The 22,315-nt window shown below is 51.5% G+C and overlaps 1 protein-coding gene across 1 annotated transcript in view; it reads right to left on the reverse strand.

The window, feature by feature from the left end:
• IMMT (inner membrane mitochondrial protein) overlaps nt 1-22,315 on the reverse strand; it is a 946,894-nt gene that overhangs the window by 384,167 nt on the left and 540,412 nt on the right. The window contains exon 10 of the mRNA XM_069632176.1: nt 8,767-8,896. Within this exon, the coding sequence (XP_069488277.1) occupies nt 8,767-8,896 (130 nt within the window). The remainder of the gene's footprint in view (nt 1-8,766; nt 8,897-22,315) is intronic.

Genomic DNA, 22,315 nt, shown 5'->3' on the forward strand with positions numbered 1-22,315 from the left:
GAGTCCCTTTCATATGTGTGTCAAAGAGCAGGCTGGGTTTCAGAAATTGGCACAATGACACTGGCGTAATCTCTGATGATGACCAAGTTTGGATGTATTTTCCTTACAAGACACCACAGGGGTATATTTACCAGTTCCTTCACCCAAGCTTAGGCAGATATTCATGTTAATGAGATTTAATAAGTTTCAGGTTTTAGCAGTTAGGTGTGCGTGGGTGAGTACACAATGTAAACTCGCATGTCGTTTATGTTGTGACCCAGATAAGTAGGAGACAGTGAGGCTTGTGCCGACCGCCTGTCCCAACCTACAAAGCATTTAATGCACTGTATTATAGCTCTGATGTTAATTATTTGCTTTTTGGCTGAGTTGTATTTTTGGTTTTAGCCAGGCAATGGTTTTGCCGATCACTAGGGTCTGGGAAGGTAGCCAAGGCTAGGATAGGATAGGTTGGAGTCCTCTTCTGGGGCTGGATCAAAGGTTGACCTAGGATTGTAATGATTTTGTTTAACATTGTCATACATGGTCACTGTGAGGCTTTTTAGGGTGTTTACGCCAACTCTCGTGTGTGTATAATGTGTGAAGGGTTATTGATTGATGAAACTTAGAAAGTTTCACCGCAAGGAAAAATGTAAGAAAACAAGAGAGTTTATTTTAATATTGGTGTATATTGAACGTATTCTTATAATGTATAATGATGTCTTTTAAAATGCATTTTGCTATTGTTGTGTGTTGAGTTGTAATAACTGAATAACACTAATAAAAAATAAATTAAAAAAAGAATGATGGATTTTTTGGTTACTTTTACAATGTGCCCAAGACAAGCTCGTGGCAGCTGTGATATTTTTACCGTTTTGATACAACCGTCTCCGTGATAACCTGGGTATCACTGGTCAGGCTCTGGCGTGGCTTTTTTTCTTTCCTTTCCAATCGACCATCCCAGGTCCAACTTGGGTCCTTCCTCTCTGACGTCTTCTTCTCCACCTGTGGTGTTCCCCAGGGATCTAATCTCTCTCCCTGGCTTTTCAACCAGTATCTGTCACTCCTAGCCCACTGCATCGCCGCCCTCTGCCCCAATTTTCAGTGCTATGCGGACGATACCCAGCTCATTTTCAGGCTACCCTCGGCCTCCTCCTCTCCTTCCCTCATCTCTGACTGTCTGCTATCCAGGAATTGTGTGCCGCCAATGACCTCTGCCTTAATGCCAGTAAGACTGAGATTCTACTCATCGGCACACCCACTCCCTCCTTCCCTACAGCTCTCTGGCCGGCCTCTCTTGGCCCTCTTCCTGCTCCTACCTGCAATGCTAAAAACCTCAAGGTCATCTTCGACTCTACACTCTCCTTCTCTCCTCACATATCTGACGTCTCTAAGAAGTCACACTACCAGCTGCACCTCCTCAGAGGTATTCTTCCCCTTGCTCTCCTTCCCCAAGAAGCTCACTGTCTCCCTAGCCCTGGTTCTCTCGAAGCTGGACTACTGCAACAGCCTCTATCTTAATCTGCCTGCCTCCACTCTCCGCCCTCTGCAACTCATCCAGAACAGAACTGCAAGACTTGTCCTTGGCCTCAAGCCCAGGGACCGTATCTCTCCAGGACTGAAATCTCTACACTGGCTCCCAGTGGCTGCGAGGATTAAGTTCAAAACCCTCTGCATTATCCAAAAGGCCTTCTGGGGCCTGGGGCCAAAATACCTTCAACTCTCTCTTCCTAAATATCTTCCTTCCCGAGCCCTTCGCTGATCTGTCTCCAACTCCCTCAGGGTCAGCCGCTTCTCAAAGCAACGAGCTGGGGGTAGATCTCTCTCCGCGGCAGGGGCCTCCCTCTGGAACAGCCTTCCTGCCTCCCTGAAACTTGAGGAGAACCATCTTTGGTTCCGGAAGCACCTCAAAACCTTCCTCTTTGCTTCTGCTTTCTCTGTCCCTCTCCCCTGCTAAATTCTACACTGAAATTGCACAGAATCTGCAACTGGGCCACTCTCAGCGACCTCGGTCCTGGGCCCAGCCACTCTCCACTTGCACTGCCTCCCTGGCATCCCCTGCACTGCCTCCCTGGCATCCCCTGCACTGCGGGACTGTCTCTGTATCCCTACACCCCCCCCCCCTTCCCAGCACTTGTCTGCACTTACCTTGCACTTGCCACCAGCTGGCCCTATTTATTTATTTTTATTCTACTTACTTGTACTGCACTTCCCCCTCCCCTTCCCCTTGCACTTTTCCCTTCCCCTACCCCTGCACTTGCGCGGTCTGAATGATACCTGGCCTAGTAGGATCGTTGTCTGTCTTCCCCTTGTTCCCCCCTCCCTGCCTCGTCGCGCCTTGAAAAACTTGTGTATAGGCGCGTTACAAATGCCATATCATATCTACTCGTGCACTTTTGCAATTACCAGGAATGGCTACTAAAAGGTTTTTAGCAGCCCAAGATGGCTGTGCTATGAGGTTTTTCCCCTTGTTCTTTGGCTAGATTGTTCTTCGGCCTTCTTCCTGCTTGAGGTCATGCAGTGACTTGTATGAAAATCTCAATCCTGGGGGAAGCAGTGGCTTTAGCAGGGTAAGGGACTGTTGGTGTGTGACCAGAAGAAGGGGCTGGGACAGTCTAGTCCCAGTCCACATCTCTGGTGTCAAAGTCTGATGCTGGGCAGATGTGGCCAGTGGCTATACATGTCCATTGACCATCAGAATGGTGCAAATTCCATTGGTGGGCTTGGGCATGTTTCCATCCCAAATGAGGCGGCTATTCAACAGAACTTTGGAGCCAAGCCCCTCACGAGGAACAGCATTCTGCTGGCCCCCACTGCAGCTGACCAGCATCGACTCCCATACTGTCAATGTACAACTGGGGGCAATGAGGTGAGCTGCCAAGGACCACCAGATCTGCCTCCCTCTTCTCCCAGAGCCCAAGCAACTCCTCTCTCAGGACCCCCACATCCTCCCCTGCCTCGGCTGACCACGACTACCCCCTCACCTTCCTGTGGCGCCCCTGCCCACCCCCCATCATTAATTGGTCGGAGGGGCCCAACGGCCGGCGGGCCTCCTGGGAGGCCTCAGCAAGGGCCAAGCAGAGTACTAACCGCCATCAGAGGCATAGGCCCTGCCTTTCCTGCTTACTACCCTCTTCTCACCTCTGCAGAGAACCCGACGACCTCACCGTATCAGCCCCCTCCCAGGATCACTCAGGCCCGCCAACCAGGACAGCGCAGTCCCTCCCTCAGCTGGCACCCAGAGACTCTCCACGGATCGACTAGCATCTCACCCACCAGTAGACAACCGTCATTTTGCCTAGTCCTCACCGGAGTGGACCCCGGCCCCAAAACCATGGCTAAGTCCTTGAAACTCCCTAAATCAGTGGACATATCCACCATGCTCCTGCCAGCGGAAATGGGGAAGAAAGCGGATCCCTCAAAACTCACCCCCCCCAAAAAGCGCCGGAAGAGAAAGGATCTCTCGCAACTAAAGAGGCCCTTCAAGCCTTCATGTCTGATATTAAAGCAGAATTTAGATGCTGCATGTCGGAACTTACTGCAAAGCTAGAACAAACAGAGTAAAGGATCGGCGAAGTTGAACACAGGATGGGGGAATCAGAAGACTTAACCTGAGAACACTCCAATGCGCTAGCAGAAGTGCAACGCGCCACCAGGTCCTTAATGGACAGAACCGAGATTCTCGAGCACAAGCAGGAGGATCTGGAAAATCGCTCCCGCTGCAATAACCTGCATATCTGAGGTTTGACCACTTCCATCCCTGAGAAGGACCTCCCCGAGTACGTGAGCAATTTCTTTCAGACGCTACTGCCGAATCGCACCCACAGACTGCGCCCACGTCGAGGAACAGACTCAGACTCCCACCCCCCCACCCTCCGATGTAATCACAAGGGCCCATTTCTATGCCACCAAAGAGGCCATCTACACAATAGGCCGCTCACGTGACGAACTATCATTCCAAGGCACTCCTCTCCAAATTTTCCAGGATCTTTCCCCCCTGACCTTGCAGAAGCGCAGAATACTGCGCCCGCTCACGCTCTTTCTCCAAGACCAGTAGATCCGCTACCGGTGGCTGTTCCCGACAGCCTTACAATTCTCACACAAGGACACCCCACAAACCATCAGCCACCTCGACGATGCAGCGTCAATCCTATGCCTGGGCTGCCCGGGGTGCACAGGATCTTCCTCCCCAGGCCGAAAGAGTCCCAACCCAGGCAAACATTCCCCTAAGCCTGGACGTGCCCCCTGGACAAGGATCCAGAGGAGCCGTAAACCCAAATGAAGATCAGTGAAATACCCGAGGAACACATAGCACTGGAACCATGCTTGCCAACGCCTGCTGCGGGCCCCATGCAGTCCATACCCTCCTCCAAGGTGGATGTCACCACTTTACCCTTTGAGTGAACCTCAACAACGTTGGGTGATCACAGCCTGGGTGGCTAGGGGAGGCACCGACAGTTCAAATTCGGTCCCTCTGGTCACAGTTTGGGCCTCCCGTTGGAGGCCGATATTGGAAGTTTGTATCTCCCGTTGGAGAATATTTAAAAAACCTCAGCCACAGGAGAACCCAGAGCAGTTAGCCTCACAGCTATGGCTGATTTGACTCCCCCCCCCCCCCACCCTCAACCCCCCTCCCGCGGCAAAAGAGCTTGGGGAGCCAGCCCCCGAATTTAAAACTAAAGTTCACCACCTTGAATATCAGGGGCCTAAACTCCCCTCCGAAGAGGAAATCCATCCTGCAAAGGCTACAAGATGACAAAACCTCAGTCGCTTTCCTGCAAGAAACTGATCTAATCCCGGCGGACTTCTCCCACCTGCGAAGCAGACTTTTTCCCCTACAATTTCTGGTGTCCAACGGCACCAAGAAGTGAGGCACTGCCATTTTTTCCGCAAAAGACCTAAATCCCCAGGTCCTAGACTCGCTACGATGCCGGGAAGTTCGCTTCATCGCAGTCAAATGCGTCATCTTTGGCCAACTCTATACCCTCACCTCAGCCTACGCTCCGAACGAGCACCAGGAAAGGTTCTATCAAGATTTAGAAGAGTCCCTCCTTCCATTCATTGAGGGGCAAGTCGTCATTGGAGGAGACTTTAACGGAGCCCCGGAGCCCCTCAAAGATAGATCCCACCATCCAACATCAAGGGACCTGAAGTTGGCAAAGGTCCTGCTCCACCTTTTCCATACGCTGAACGTTGTTGACACACCTTCCATTCGTATGTGCACCGCACCTTCTCTAGAATCGACTTACTGCTGGCCTCCCCCCAAATCTTGGCCTTCACAGACGACGTTACTATTGGCCCCCGGATCCTCGGACCACGCTCCAGTTACTCACCCTGCGATCCCACAACCCAGACCCTCGCCGCCGATGGAACTTATATGACCCTATCTTGGGTGACATGGCAGTGAGAGACTCCATCGCCAGAACAATAAAAAACTTCTTCGCTAAAAATCGCGATGAGGACACCTCCCCAGCCAACACCTGGGACGCCATGAAAGCGGTGCTTAGAGGAGAATTGATCGCCCATGGCGCAGCTTTCCATAAACAAAAGCAGACGACCCGCGTTATTTTGGAAGCAGAAGTCCGGGAAGCAGAGGCCACTCACAAACGGAAGGGCTGGTCCCCGAAATGCTACAGGGTCCTACAGATCCTACAGATGGCAAGAAAAAGGCTTGAGGCGCACTATGCCGACGCCACATCAAACCTACTAACCAGAACCAAACAATGGTACTACGTCAATAACAACAAAGCTAACAAGCTGCTGGTAAATAAGCTGACCAAAGAGAAGAAAAGAAACACCATCCTAGGTCTCCGCGACTCACAGGGGGTGGTCCATTATGCAGAACATAAGAAGTTACGCCTGGCGGTAGCCCACCAGTCAGAGATAATGATGGCAGTCCCGAGGGACCTAAACGAACAGCAGTCCTACATTCACGAGGCGGCTCTCCCACCCCCGACGCCCACGGCGGGAGAAGAACTCGAAGCGCCCATCACAAATGAGGAAGTGGAGGTAGCCATAAAAAGCTTGAAACCCACAGCCCCAGGCCCATATGGGTTCTCCACCCGATTCTATAAACTCTTCCGCCCTCAATTAGTGGCCCCCTTAACTCGTCTCTTCAACTCATTTGCAGCCACTGGAAGTGCCACTCCAACTATGCAGGAGTCCATCACAGTCCTCATCCTCAAGCCCGGAAAGGATCCCGAAGACAATAGCTCGTACAGACCCATCTCCCTACTGAACTTGGACGCCAATATATACTCTGGCCAATCGCCTTGCACCTATTCTTCCGAGCATTATAGACCCGGACCAAACTGGGTTCATAAACCACAGGTCGACAAAAGACAACATTTGCAGAGCACTAGACCTAACAGAGGTCACCAGCCAGGTCGTCCACAATCCCAAAAACAGGTAGAAACACATAGCAAAACATAGGTAAGAGTGGGGAAAAAGCTCTCACTCTTACCAAGTGGAAAAAATAAACTCCAGAAGTCCAGCAAAGCTGCTGGGGGACTCACTAGGTGAGGGAAATCAGCCATAGATGAGAATTCTCCCTAGCACCCACTATACCCCCTGCTCTTTGCCTTGGCAATGGAACCTTTGGCCCAACAAATCCGCCGAAACCCCTGGATCATCGGCCCTACTCAACATAAAATTGCTCTCTACGCAGACGATGTGTTGTTAACCATCACAAACATTAAGGCTTCCATGAGTGCGGCCCTGACCGAAATCCACGGTTTCGGGAGTGTAGCAGGATTCACCATTAATATCCAAAAATCAATGGCTCTCGGAGTGGCCCAGGCGAGAAGGAAGCCCTGGAGAAGCAAAGCACGTTCCAATGGAGCACCCAATCTATCCCATACTTGGGGGCCCAGATCCCCGCCCACCCAACAAAAGTTTACCAGACAAACTCACCCCCCCCGTCCCTCCCCCTCTTTGAGGAATTGGAAAAGGACCTTACCCGTTGCCAGTCGCAGGAGATCTCTCTGTTGGGCCTCATTACAACATGCAAAACGTACCTCCTTCCTCGGTTCCTTTACGCCTGCTTCTCCCTCCCAACCTTAATCCCATTTCCCCCCCTACAACGGCTCCAAAGGAAAATGATTGACTTTATCTGGAGTGGCAAGAAAGTACGGAACCCCAGAAAAACCATGATGGCTAGCAGGAAACTGGGAGGACTAGGGGTGCCAGAGCTCCGCAAATATCAAATAGCAGCGCAGCTGGCCCACTTTCAAGCATGGGGAATCGCCATAGGGCGCCCAAAGTGGATAGAGATCGAACAATCCCGCCTTCCTCTTCCCCCTACGCTTCTTTCCGTTTATCCCCACTGCACTACTCCAGGTTTGGCCAGGACTTCTATGAAACAATCGATAAAGGCCTGGGAGTGGGCCCGCAGACATGGAGGTATCCCAGGGCACCAGAGTACATTCTCCCCAATCTTCCTTAACCCAGCCTTCTCCCCGGGCACCTACCCAACGAACTTCAGTAACTGGGTAGCAGGAGGCCTCGAATCGCTGGGGCAGCTCTTCGAGGGGGACACCCCCCTCACCTTCGAACAATGAAAAAGGACTTTCCATCTGGCGGAAACAGATAGATTTACCTACGCCCAACTGAAACACTGGTGCTCTCACCCCCAGACCCGAGCAGCAGCAACACGAGCCCCTGCCCCACTAGAGCTTACAGTAAATGACCTGCCAGCCCGAGGGAAGATCTCGGCCCTCTATAAACTGCTGCAAGAAGACCCCTTCCACACTAAGCCTTCCTATATGACTCAATGGGAGGCGGACCTAGGTCATGCGTTAGAGGACCACACATGGGTGGACATCTGGACAAGAACCCGCACAGCATCCCGCTGCATCACTAATCGGGAATGCGCCCACGAATTGCTTTTGCGCTGGTACTACCCCTCCTACGCCTTCACCACTTTCAGCAGGCATTGGACCCCCCCACTGCTGGCGTCTCTGCGGCCTCCCAGGATTCTATCTACACATGTGGTGGACATGCCCCAAGGTAAACGAGTTCTGGACCCAATGCCTTGCCACAATAAAGGACATCACCCCAGTGACAATACCGCTAGCCCCCGAGCAAGTCCTCCTTGGGATCCCGTTGCCAGACTCTTACCCGAGAACAGGAAGGAGGGCAGAGTTAGTATCTCAATTCTTGTTGCAGCCAAAATTCGGTGGCCTGCACCTGGAAGTCATTGGAAGGACCCCTGATGACCCTCTGGTGGGTTAAACCTTGGGAAATTCTAATAGCCGAAAAGGTCACGGCAGCAAAAGCGGGTCTGCTCCACCGATTTACAAACATTTGGGCACCATTGCTAGACTATGACCAGAACTACCCGGCCATGACCTATAAGCCACGCTTGATCGCGAGAGCCCTCCACTTTACCAGCAAACACGCGCCGCCTGGCCCGGCCGAATGAGGGGCGAGAACAAAACCCAGTTGGGGATACCGGGGTGGCATAAAGGGACATCATGCCAAATGCATTCTAAGAGGTTACAAGCAAATGTTACTGTATATGTTCACCTGTACGCGGAGTTATAAACACATTTTAAAAAAAAAACTGATACTAGCCAAATCCTTTGCAACATTACTAGCTGCATCTGCCTGTGCAGCACCTACATACATAAGCATGATTAAAATGCAGTTTCTGCCATTTCTAATCTTCAAATGCAACATCTTTACAAATAGGGATATACTGAGAGTTAAATCATGACTTTATAAATGAGTGACAAAATAGTTATATAGCAATGCATAAACAATTTTACTTGTGTGGTAACCTAGACTCACTCATTCCTTTCCATCCAGATGCCATCTCAGGAGTCACACTGTCCAGTTCACGTTGAAATTCTTCTCTAGCCGCAGCCACCAGCTCATGATACTGAGCTACAATCTTAGCTTCAGACTGAGCCGCCTGAACCTGCAAAACAAACCAAGGACACATTTGTAAAAATGAACAAAAGCCTTATTCAATGACAATTTTAATATGGGATACATTACTCACTGTAATCTTATTTCTGATGCTTGTATCTGCTTAGATTCACATGCTAGGCATAGGCTGACATCTAGTGGAAGCTGCAGAGTATTAAAGTTGTTTTCGAAACTCGAAAAGGCACATTGACAGGACGTGCCAGTAATACTATCCCTATTGTGACGTCCACTGTACCCATGGTCCTTCACGCGTCGAGGTCTCTCAGATTGTTTTGTTTCTGACATGAGGTTGAATGAAGTGTAGGGCGAGTACAGGTGTATTAAAGCAAATATGTATCAGATAAAGCCCATATACACATCTATGCACCTTCTACTCCGAGGGGAAGAAGGGTGGGCACATGTGAATCTAAGCAGATACAAGCATTAGGAATACAATTACAGAGAGTAATGTATCTCTTCCGAGGCTTGTGAAATTTGCTTAGATCACATGCTATGCATAGATCAGTGAGCAGTGTTAGGAGAAGGTGGTGGGTTGCCAGAAGGTCCAGCAGCGAATAGATGTTTTAGAACCGCTTGTCTCACCAGAGTATTTGCTTTGGTATGTGTGTCAATCTAGTAGTGCTGAGTGAAGGTGTGTACTGAGCTCCATGTTCCTGCTTTGCAAACGGCGTCCAGCGGGACATTTGCTATAAAGGCGAGAGTAGCTCCAGTACCCCTTGTGGCGTGAGCTCTCCGTGTAAAAAGGCAGTGTGTTGCTTGATAAAGAGTAGCAGAGCTGTATGTATCCGACTATCCATCAGGAGATGAAATTGAGACAGTCTGTTTTCCTGAACCGTCTGGTCATATTTACACAATAAAGGATCTCCCTCCTTATATCTAGTTGGGTTCTGAAAGAAGGCCGGTAGCTCTATGGATTGGTTTATGTGGAATTTTAAAATGAACTCGGGGAGGGGGGGGGAGGGACCTAGGGTTTGTTCTTAAAACCAATTTGTCTTTGTCGACAGCAAATAAAGGTGCACAGACAATACTTGAAGTTCGCTGACTGTCCTTCTGGAGGCGATTCCCACCAAGCAAGGCGATTTATACGCAAGATCTTTAAGGCTTGACTCGTGCATAGGCTCAAAGGTGGCTCCTATGATTTTTGCAAGTACTACATTGAGGTCCCAGCCTGGCGGAGAGTTTGATATAGGAGGGTGGAGTCTCTTTACTCCTCCATGAATGCCTTAATGACAGGTACCTTCCACCATGATACTTTACTCCAAGAGGTGGTGTATGTGGATAGCTCCGCCAGGTGAACTTTGAGTTAAATACTAATCCTGAGTCTAACAGGTGTAGCAAGTAGTGAAGAATGCGAGTTGAAGTACATGCTATCAGGTTTGTTTTGACTGGCACCAAATTACAAATCTTCTACACTTGTCAAAATGACAGTGTCTGGTGTTTGGTTTACGTGCCTCCTTGAGGATATTCATACACCTCTGCGGTAAGTTATGATGTCCGAAATCTATGACTTCAGGAGCCATGCTGCCAAGTTCAGTGAGTGAGGCTGAGGTTGCAATGTTGTTCACCCATGCTGGGAAAGCAAGTTGGGCTGGCACGTGAGCTTTATTGGATCTCACATCGCCAGTTTGCGGAGATGTGGATACCATGGTTGTCTCGCCCACATGGGAGCCACTAGCATAAGCATCACTTGTTCCCTGTGAATCTTGTTCACCACCCTGTTCATTAGAGTTGGGGGAAGGGGGAAGCGTAGGCACATTTCCCTGACCAACTCATCCATAGTGTCATCCATAGGGTGTTCCCCTTGGAGTATGGTTGGGGAAACCTGGACGCGAAGGCTGGGCATTGCCTGTTTTATTTGTAGCAAACAAGTCTAGCGTGGGGTAGCCCCACTGAGAGAAAATGTGATCTACGACATCTTTGACGAGTTGCCACTCATGATCTTCTGGAAGCAGATCTCTGCTTGGCGAATCTGCTAGGGTGTTGAGTTCCCCTGGTACATGTTGTGAAGTTAGGAACATCCCCCGTTTGAGTGCCCCGTCCATATTTTTCTGCTTGCCTGGACAAATTTCGAGAATGTTGGCTCCCCTGCTTGTTGATATAGAACATTGCAGTGGTGCTGTCTGCCGGGATCTATATCAACTGATTTGTGAGGTGCGTCTCGAAGACTTGGAGCACTTTGCAGTCTTGGTTGAACTTATATATGGCTGTCTTCACCTCAGTTCGTTAAGGCGCTGTGCTCATTATTTCACCCACAGTCTATAGGGCAGTTGTTCCGAATGCTCTTGTTGCCGGTACAAGACAGTTCTCCAAAACTGCACTACGGAGACAGCAAAAGAAAAATCTGTCTCAGGGCAGAAGCCTAAAGTATGGTGAATGATTACACCTTCCGAATTGAGCATCCAGATAGCAGCCTGACGGTGCCAAGAATTTTTCTTAATGTCTTGAAGCAATCTGAGTGATATACAGATTGCAATATAAGAAATATCGTATTTGGGAAGTATAAACTACACGCTTAAATCACCTCTATTGTCCTGAAGACGGCCCTTACTAACAAGACCAACAGCACTGTGCGAGTGAACTGTATGAGTCAATATGGCCGAAACATATGTCGACTAGATTTAAGGAAATTGTCACCAACTTATTTCCTTTCTCTCAATCTACACCAAGAATCAAAGGGTGTCTGTTTGAATTTATAACATCAAGTATACCCTCAAGTAATGTCGTACAGTATTGTAGAGAGGCTGTATATAAAAAATTAAAGAAGAAACAGCTGACTCCTTAGACAATGGCTGCATTAAATTATGCAGGAATGATCATGGCTATTGATGCAAGATCTTTTCCTTGAAATTGTGAATTAGCAGTATTCGCCAACAGTAGTTTAAACTGTTCTTTTCCCTGTTTTGAACCTTTGATTGATTGATTTTTTTGTATTTAGACTGATGGTATGGTGTATTGTTGCCCCAGAGAATGTAAGTGTTCTGCACAGTTTTTGATTATTTTTTAGATGAATGTGTATAGGACCAAACTGGAGGTCACCTTCAAGCAAACAGGTTGCATAGCACTGCTTGGCCGACTCTGGACTTCTCTCTGAAATCCCTGTCGACGCAGTAGAATTTCATTAAGGTGTGCGCAGACCTCCACGTAGTCAGCACCACGTTGAGTACCCACGCCGGGGCAGGCACCTTCACGGGTCGGAACTAACGATTAGTCTTTTGATGAACTCGTTCACTAAACCGTCCCGTAGACCTGGAGTAGCGGGAGACAGCCGCCAGATGCACCTTGATGGAGGCGTGCGCCAGCCCCGATTTAGCCAACAACAACAAGTACAAAAGGACTTAGGGGCCATGACCCTCAGGGGGTTAATCTTCTGCGACCGGCACCAAGTCGCGAAACGGTTCCATTTGCGCCCGTAACACTTCAGAGTAGACGCCCTGGCGAGGAACTCCCTGCAGTCCGCAGGCAGCTCGTAACCACCAAACTCTAATGCTGCAGGAGCCAGGACTTCAGGTTCAGCGATTGTGGTGCAGGATGGCGCCTCCCTCGCTGGAGAGAAGATCCGCAACCATTGGTAGTTTGACTGGAGGGGACGCTGACATGCTGAGAAGGTCGGGGTACCCGATTTGCCTCGGCCACGCTGGCGCAACAAGGATCATCCTGCATGGGCACTGTCTGAGTTGAATGATGACTCGTATCAGTGGTGGCAACGGAGGGAACGCATATAGAGACAGGCCTTGCCAAGGGAAGGAGGATGCGTCCCACATGCTCCCCGGCTGGGGAACCTGCTGGCGAACTGTTAGGCAGAATCCCGTGCTGTTCCCTTAGGGAGCGCTACACAAGATTAGGACTACAGGTGAGAGCAATAAATCCCCTTTTGGTATCAGTCCGTACCACAAAGATTTAGTTGGTAGCTGTGGCTGAGCAGTCAGAATTATCTCAAGAGGGAGATAAGCAGTATTCAGGGTTTACACAATAGGCCCACTGGGCTATGGAACAAGGAAACACTGACCAAAGCTTTGTCTTTAAAAAGTAGATATATATTTATTTTATACACTTCTAATAAAACACATGTATCACAGTCCTCAAGCAAGCTAAATTAAGTCAAAGGAAAAATACACACTCCCAAGTTGAATTGTAGACCAAGTGAACCAGAGTGAAAACTGAGCAAAACGGCACAGTGACAACTACACACAAGGGATCCTCTAACAATTCCTCACAAGGGAGGGAAACACAAGTTATCTAGAAATAGTTTCTTATACCCCCTAGCAACACTTCCCATCAGTTGGTGAACCTTTTCTTCAAGACAGTGCATCAGTATAGGCAATACTTCAAATGAAAACTGAGCAAAATGGCATTTCACAATGTTTAAGAATGGGAAGGAAAGGGTAGTTAAAAGAAATGGGTGCACCAACACAGTCCTCAGTGAGAATCAATCTAAATAAAGCATATCTAACAAATGTAGCCAGAGTCAGTAGGCCTGTGCCAGAGTCAGTGGTACAGGGCAAGTGCCCAGGAGCAAAATGTTCTTGTAGCTGCAGTCAAGTCTTTGGTTAAGGAATTTGAAAAGGTGGTTGCAGAAGTTGAAAAGACAATGTTACGAGAGAGGGGCGGCCGATCCAACAGGTAGGTAAAAAATTCAAAACACCTTTAGGGCTACCGCGGAGAAAGGGTGGCCTGGTGGAACACAGTACCTTTAAATGAAGAAGTGGCTCCTGCGGTGCTGCCCGACGAATAAAAGGTATGCTCCTTTAAATCGCGGTCCGGGTGGATTGGTGCCTGGCTATCCGGCCTCCGAGCACAGGGTACGGGGTATGGGAGATTCGACCAAGGCAGGTCTGGGGATGCAACTGGCAAACCGGTTGGCCCCACCAGCTCAAGGGAAGAAGGCTCTTGCAGGTGAAGATCGTCTCTTGTCGTGTGGAGATAAGTGGTGAGACGCTGCAGCAGGGCTTCACCGGTGGTTCAGTCTTTGCAGATGTCTTTGGCTTCTCTCCTCTTCGGCTTCTTAGTTCTAGTGGCAACTTCTTTTTCTTCCAGTACTCGGGACCCTGCTTTTATGCAAAAAGATCCCCATTCATACAGCCTAGTTGTCACTCACACAGTGGAGTGGTCATCTTGGCGGGAGACCCTCCAGCCTATCAGGATAGAGTGCGACATGGGTTGCGGAGGCAACCCCGTCCAGGGGTCCTCCTCTCCCCCCTCACACAATGGACCCACCCCAGACTCAGTGGCGCCGAAAGGAGGGCATCTCCGCAGAAGCCCGCAAAAAGGACGAACAAAGGATCCCCGACCTGGGTTAGGAGTTTAGAGAAAGACACAAGAAAGAAGTTATATTAAGTTCTGGCAAATAAAACCTACCGGAGCAAAGTTAATATTAAAATGCACCGGCGGTATGTTAGAGGTTGTCAGAAAAAGTGGTAGCCTCGAACAATGGGAAAATCCCATAGGGAAAAATTAACGGTCCAATATTTATGGTAGTAACCACTGCCACCAGCCAGAAACCTTTGAGAGAGGGACTGTGGGGTACCCTTTCGAAAATGAACATAGGGGAAAAACTATTAACCCTTTCTAGTACCTCCATAGTAGGATGGGTTGTACTGGTTTAGTTTATAGGATTTTACTAGTAAAAGTCAATTGGGACTTTACATGCCTTGGGCGACAGTAGTCAGTCCCAGGGTATGGAGTCTATGTTTGGGGGTCGCTACGACACCCCTATGTTACTGCACTGAGGGTGCTTTGTAACACGTGAGTAAAGATGGTTCGTATGGTGTTGAGAAAGATCCCATAGGCATTAAACACAAAAATAGCCTAGAACACACACAGCAAAAATGCTTAAGAGTGGGAAAAAGAGTCTCACTCTTAGCAGGTAAAAAGAAACAAACCCTTCAAATCGAGCAAAGCTGCTGGGGGACTCTATAGGTAAGGGAAATTATCCATAGAATGAGAATTCTCCCTAACACGAACCTCCGGCACTTGGTGTTCGTCACCATCACAAACAGATCGACCTGGGGACTGCCCCACTTGAGGAAGAGTTTGTCCACCTGATCCTGCCGAAGTTAACACTCGTGGCAAGAGTGCAGCTCCCAGCTGAGGGAGTCAGGGATGGTACCACACTCCCGCACTCTGGAGAGCACCAGGAATTTGTTTTGCCCCTGCTTCCGGATGTAAAACATCGTATTATTGACCGTGAAGACCCTCATCACTTTGCCCTTGAAGGACAGAAGAAATGACTTGGGAGCCCAAAACCCAGCATGTAGTTCCAGGACGTTGATGTGCAGCACCTTCTCCTCTGGAAGCCACAGGCCTCTGGAGTGGAGACGTCCGGTGTGTGCTCCCCACCCCTCCGTCGTGACCGTCTCTTGGTATGGGGGACTCAAAGTATGTGCCCCCGGCGACGTTGGAGCGCACGCCGCACAACCTTGTTGCTCGACTGAACTCGTCGAGCATGCTCCTGTGCTTGAAGCTTCAATACACATGGATACAACGGGCATCCAGGAATTCCTGGAGTGGTCACATCCGCAACCAGCAGAGACGGATCCGGTAGATACACAACATCATGCCGATCAGCGACTTGATGGTCCTCACTCTGGCGATCTTCAGTGCTAACAGCCGTTAGCACATTGCCTAAAATGGCCACCATCCTCTTCCGATGGAGCCGCCAGGCAGGATAGTGTTGAGCCTGGACCCCAGGAACAGCACGTTCTGCGATGGTGTCGAGCAGGAATTTGCATAGTTCACGAGAACCCCAGATCCGTCAGCAGCCGGACGGTCCCCTCTGTGTGATGGACAGCAATGTCCCTTGACCTGGCCCGGAGTCAGTCGGTGAGGTATGGGTAAACATGGATTCCCTGTAGTCGTAGATGGGCCGCCACCAGAGCCAGGCACTTCGTGAAGATTCTGAGTGCCGTCCTCAGTCCCAAGGGGAGAGCCTTGAACTGGTAGTGCTTCCCTTAGACGACGAAGCACAAGAACTTACAATGCTTTACCTGAATGGGGACGTGGAAGTTTGCGTCCTCTAGATCCAACGACGACAGAAAGCCTCCCTCCTCCTGTTGGCCAAGCAAGTGCTGCAACGTGACCATCCTGAATTCCGGCCTGCATGGCGTGGTGGGCCCATCGCTTTGTCTTGTGGTCCTTTAACGTTTTAGGCTTAAAAAGCTTGCAAGCTTTACAGCGGCCCTCGTCGTGATCCCTCGGAAGACAGAGGTTGCACACCCGGTGCAAGTCCTACCAGGGACATTTTTTGTTACAATTTGGGCAAAATTTTAAAGGTATTTCCATATCTAATTGGAAGGGCAGCCTGGCGATTAGAAAGGGGAGTAAGGGAAATATAGTAACTAAGATATTTAACCACTCCCTACTGTTGGGCCGAGGCCCGAAGCGGCCTTCAAAGGGCGTTGGAAGATCGAACCAAGTTGTGCAGTCAACGAAGTTTGTCCTCGAAGTTCTTAGTCAAAGAACGGCTACGACAGGACAGAAAAGAGTAAACTAACTAATTTCTCATAATAAATGGTGTTAGCCGGAAAGGAATTCCGATTTTAGCTTCCAACAATGATGGCGGAAAAAAACAATTTGAGGGATCTCACCCTTGAAGGACCATGGGTACAGTGGATGTCACACAGGGATAGTATTACTGGCACGCTCTGTCAACGTCCCTTTGAGTTTCGAAAACAACCACTGTAATAAGCTGCTGCTTCCACTAGATGTCGGCCTACTCATAGAATGTGATCTAAGCAGATTCCACAAGCCTCAAGCCTCAGAAGAACAAGTACTGGTAAGGAACAAGTTACTTACATGTAACTGTTGTTCTCCAGAATGGGTCTGGCATGGATTCACATGCTCATGAATATTCCCAGTCGTCAGGCTGGGAATCCTCGGTATAGGAAAAAATCAGTATCAGTTTCGTTTCTGATCTGTCTTTCTTAGTAGTAACCAATCACTGGTCTCTGGGTCATACTGCCCCCAGCCAATGGCTGCCCTCTTCCTAAGCCCGCCTCTGGCAGCCATCCTCAGATTTGGTAGCACGTAAAGTGGCAGTATGACCAAGTGAAGAGCCACAGAGGGGTAGGTGGGAGGGTTCGCATGTGAATCCATGCCAGACCAATGCTGGAGAACAACAGTTACAGGTAAGTAACTTGTTCCTTCTCCAGCATGGGGTCTGGCATGGATTCACATGCTCATGAATATAAGAATACATAGCAATATACACATGCTCAGGCTCAACATTAAGCAATACAAAATCTCAACATTAAGCATCTCTTACCTCCTCACCAGGCTCACATTAAGCGAACAGGTTGCGCAGCACTGCTTGGCCGACCCTGTACTCCTCCCTGGAGTCCCGATCGACGCAGTAGAATCTCGTGAAGGTGTGCGTCGACCTCCACGTCGCAGCCCTGCAGATGTCGAGCAGGGGCACACCAGATAGGAATGCCGTGGTAGCAGCGATCGCTCTGGTCGAGTGGGCTCTCGGACGGCCGGGCAGCGGTCGGTTTGCCAACCGGTGACAGTGCATGATGCAGCCGGAGAGCCATCTGGAAATGGAAGCCTTCAAGAGAACCTTCCCTTGCTTCACAGGTCCAAAGTTTACAAACAGCTGTGATGTCTTCCGAAAACTCTTCATGCGGTCCACGTAGAACTTCAGCGCTTTAGCTACGTTCAGCGAGTGCAGAGTCCTCTCAGCCGGCGACGAAGGCGACGAGAAGAAAACTGGCAACACCAAGGGTTCGTTGTGGTGAAAGTCCGAAGGCATCTTGGGCATGAAGGAGGGGTGCGTCCTCAGCACCACCCTTGTATCGTGAAAAGTCAAGTATGGTGGCTTGCAAGATAGGGCCTGGATGTCTCCCACTCGTCGTGCGGAGGTGATGGCCACGAGAAATGCTGTCTTCCACGACAGAAACTTCAACGGTGCCGAATACATAGGCTCAAATGGGGCCCCCCATGAGCCTGGTCAACACCACGTTGAGCTCCCACGCCGGGGCAGGGGCCTTCACCGGTGGGAATGATCGGCACAATCCTTTCATAAATTCCTTCACCAGCCGATGAGACCACAAGGACGCCCGTCCTGTAGTTCTGGTGTATCGTGAGATGGCGGCCAGATGTATCTTGATGGAAGCATGAGCTAGTCCAGCCTTGGCCAATGACAGCAGGTACAGCAATACTTGAGGGGCCAAAATCCGCAGAGGGTTAATCTTCTGTGCACGGCACCAGACAGAGAACCTCTTGAGAGTTGAGGACGCCCTGGCCTTTGCAAGAACCTCTCTGCAGTCGGCTGGGATGTCGTACCCTCAAAACTCTAGTGCTGCAGGAGCCAGGCCTGCAAGTTCAGCGACTCTGGGTTGTAATGAAGAATGTCGCCTCCTTCTCTGGAGAGAAGATCCGCGTCCAACGGCAGCTTGACTGCTGTGGACGCTGAAAAGTCCAGAAGGTCCGGGAACCAGATCTGTCTCGGCCACGCCGGTGCGACGAGGATCATCCTGCACCGGGACCTCTTGAACTGGTTGATGAGCCGGAGCAGCAACGGCAACGGAGGGAACGCATAAAGAAATAGGCCGTCCCAGGGGAACGAGAAAGCATCGCCCATGCTCCTCGGCTGGGGGAACCTGCTGACGAACCTCCGGCACTTGGAGTTCGTCGCCGTTGCGAAGAGATCGATCTGGGCTCGCCACATCGTCGGAAGAGTCGATCCACTTGATCCTGGCGTAGTTCCCACTCGTGGCACGAGCGCAGCTCTCTGCTGAGTGAGTCGGCAATGGTGTTTTTAAATTCCTGCCAGATGAAAAGGCACCAGAAACATCCCTTGGGCGACGGCCCAATGCCACATATCCTGGGCTTCCTTGGATAGGGCAGGGGATCTGTTTCACCCTGCTTCCGGATGTAGAACATCATGGTAGTGTTGTCGGTGAAGATCCTCACCACCTTGCCCTTGAGGGACGGAAGAAAAGACCTGAGGGCCCAGAACACTGCGCGGAGCTCCAAGATGTTGATGTGGAGTCACTTCTCCTCCGGGAGCCAAAGGCCTCTCGCGTGAAGATCTCCGGAGTGCGCTCCCCAACCTTCCAGGGAGGCATCCGTCGTCACCGTCATCTGGTGAGCTGGGGTCTGAAAGTCCGTGCCCGCCGACAGATGAGAGCGGGTACCCCACCACCCGATCGCCTGACGGAACGTCTCGTTGAGTGGGATTCTGTCCTCGAAGCTGACCCTCGACTGGACCCAGTGGGCGTTGAGGAACTCTTGTAAGGGGCGCATCCGAAGTCTGCAAAGGCGCACCAGATAAATGCAGGAGGACATCATCCCGAGGAGGGATTTGATAGATCTTACCCTGGCCATGTCTGTGGAAAGCAGACGCTGCACCTTGCCCAGGATGGTCCTGATCCTTTCCTCCGACGGCGAGGCCAGCCGCGCCACTGTGTCGAGCTTGGCTCCCAGAAACAGGGCGACTTGCGACGGGACCAGTTGGGATTTTGGAAAGTTGATGGAGAACCCCAGGTCCGTGAGCAGCTGGACGGTCTTCGCAGTGTGCTCCATGGCGAGCTCCCTTGTATTTGCCCGGATGAGCCAGTCAACCGGGTAGGGGTAGACATGGATCCCCTGCAGGCGCAGCCACGCCGCCACTGGTATGAGGCACTTGGTGAACACCCTGGGTGCCGACTTCAATCCGAACGGGAGGGCCTTGAACTGGTAGTGCCGCCCTTGGACCACGAACCTGAGGAACTTTCGGTGTCTTTTTAGAATGGGGATATGGAAGTACGCATCCTCCAAGTCCGACGACGACAGGAAATCGCCCTCCTCCAGCTGTCTCAGCATGTGCTGCAGGGTGACCATCCGGAACTTCTGTGCCTTGATGTACTTGTTCAGTCCTCGCAGGTCCAGGATGGGACGCCATCCTCCTGTCTTCTTTACGAGGAAGTACCTTGAGTAAACTCCGGAGCCCCGAAGCCTCTTTGGGATGAGCTAGATGGCACCTTTCCATACTTCCAACAGTAGTTGAGGGACGTGATTTTCCTTCCTGGCCACGGGTGGAACGCGAGGGCACTTCTTCTGAAACTCTAGGGCGTGCCCTTAGGCCAGGGCGTCAACGGTCGGTGGAGATGGACTCTCACACGCTGACTAACCTCGTCAGCCGGCCTTCCACCGGGGTGCTTCGGCGGGGGCCCGACCCCACGGTCGGTTCAATCTTGTTTGGAGGCCGCCTTGCCTCCTTGACCTCCCTGTCGACGACGGGCACCACCTGACTTGCCGCGCCCCCTGTAGGCCTCCTGAGATGAAGATCTTGCTGCTTGGCGGTACGTCGAGGAGCCACTGACGGATCCCTTGGAGGCACCTTGTCTGCCTCCGGCGCTCCGAAAGGACGGCCTTCTTTGTTGGAGCACTGCCAGTGCCCGGGCAGTCTCCGTGTCTGTCTTGATAGCCTGAAGGGACTCATCAATCGCCTTCCCAAACAGTTTGTTCCTGTCGAAGGGCATGTCCAAAACCTTGGTTTGTACGTCCTGGTGGAAATCCGTCGCCTTGAGCCATCCTCGTCATCTCAGGCAAACGGCATTGCCCAACTGACTGAAACCAGTGTCGGTGATGTCCGTGGTCTGAAGCAATCTCACCTTCCTGTAAGATTTCAAGGGCCTCAGCCCTTTTGGCGTCCGGAAGGAAGTCCAATAGAGGGGCGATTTTGAACCACAACTCCCTGTCGTAGCGGGCTACGATAGCCAGGGCGTTGGCCGCCTTGATAGTGGTCGCTGCGGATGAGATGACCCGTCGTGTCCAGCTTCCTGCCCTCGCCGTCCGGCGGGGAAGTTGATGTCGAGGCCGATGCCCCCCCAGCTTTCTTCTTTGCCGCCGCCAAGACGACCGAATCCGGGGTAGGTTGTGCCCAAGGCACAAGGGGGCAGCGTCGGGGACCTGGATCAACTTCTCGTACCGCTCCCTCTTTGCAGGCACCGTGGCAGGTTTCTTGAGGAGGGAGAGCCCCTCATCCCAGATGTCATCCAGAAGTGGTACGGCAAGGACCGTCTTCTTTTAGCCTCGCACCATTGGTAAAGGAACCCTTCCTTTTTCTTCTCTTCGGGGCAGAGCTGGAAGAGCTCGGATGCCCTGGAAATCATGGCATGAAGGATCCAATCTCGTCAGGCGGGGACGCCCAAGTGGGGGGCGACGGGGGACACGTCCCGTCGTCGCCTCCATCGTCATCTGTACCTGTCGTAGCCGTGTCCGTGCCTGTATCATGCCCGTGGGTAGTTGACCGGGGGGAAGGCAGAGTGGGCCGCAGAGGTGGGAGAGGTGGCGGAGGATGCATCGTCCTCTTCTTATGCGGTGGACTTTCCGAAGGTCCCGGCTCTGGTTCCCCCGTCGGGTCTGGCTCAGGTACCTCTGTCGGGGGGAGGGGCAACCTTGTTCTCATCTCCGAGCATAAGGACTGAATCGCTGACAAAATGGCCGCTGAAGTGTCCTGCGGCACCGAAAACGACGGGCGCGAGGGCTCTTGAGAAACCTCGTCGGCGACACCGTTGCTCTCGTCGTCGCCCTCGTCGGGATCCTTTCCAATGGGCTGGGCCTCCTCCACGACTTCGATGAGCTCTTCAGAGGTTGTGTCTGTATCCACGATGGCCACCTGCCCCTCCCCCTCCTTTTCCAACAGGGACTTCGTGGGGGTCTTCTCAATGGGCCTGAAAGACTCCTTCCGAGGTGGCAGGGAGACTCTGGATTCTGAGGTCGCCTCCACTGGCGTAGCCTCCACAGGCTGAGCCAGGGCCGCTGCGACATCCTCAATCGAGGTCTTAGCACGGTGAATTAAGGCCATCGTCACCTTCTGCACGCCTGAGGCCTTCACATTGGGGGGAGGGTCCGAGCCTCGCGCCCCCTCTACCGGAATCTTCGAGATCGACCGGGACCTCTCCAGAAGCTTCGCTGGGTTCTCAGACTTCTTACCCGAGCCAGAGCGTTGGCTCGTGGTTGATGGCGCCGGGGAGGATGCGCCCTGCCTGGCAGCCAAGGAGCCCGACCGTTCGGCGCTCCCGGTGCCCGCAGACTCACGGTGCTTGGCCTTTTGTTGGGCCCCCGTCGCTGGGGCACCCTCACAGGACTTAGAAGACCGCTCGGACTTCTTCTTCTCGCCCGATGGGCTCTACCCTTCCAGCCAGTTGGCGAGATGGCGGTGGCGATCCTTCATGGTCCGCTCCGACATGTTCCCACAAAACGCACAGTCCTTCTCCACGTGCGTCTTGTCCTCATGGAGACAGTAGAGGCATAACGAATGCTCGTCCTCCTTGAACACATTCTGAAGCTGGCATCCAGGGCAGGTCCTGAACAGCTTCCCGGGCGTCGAGCTTCCTTTCTCCTGGGCTATATCCGGGGTAGGCCCCGGAACTTCTGGAATCCTCCAAAAGCGTAACTCGACGAAATCTTCACTCTTGAGGGGCGT

The sequence above is a fragment of the Ambystoma mexicanum genome, chromosome 6q (assembly GCF_040938575.1).
Source record: "Ambystoma mexicanum isolate Mex_15411 chromosome 6q, UKY_AmexF1_1, whole genome shotgun sequence".
Lineage (NCBI taxonomy): Eukaryota > Metazoa > Chordata > Amphibia > Caudata > Ambystomatidae > Ambystoma > Ambystoma mexicanum.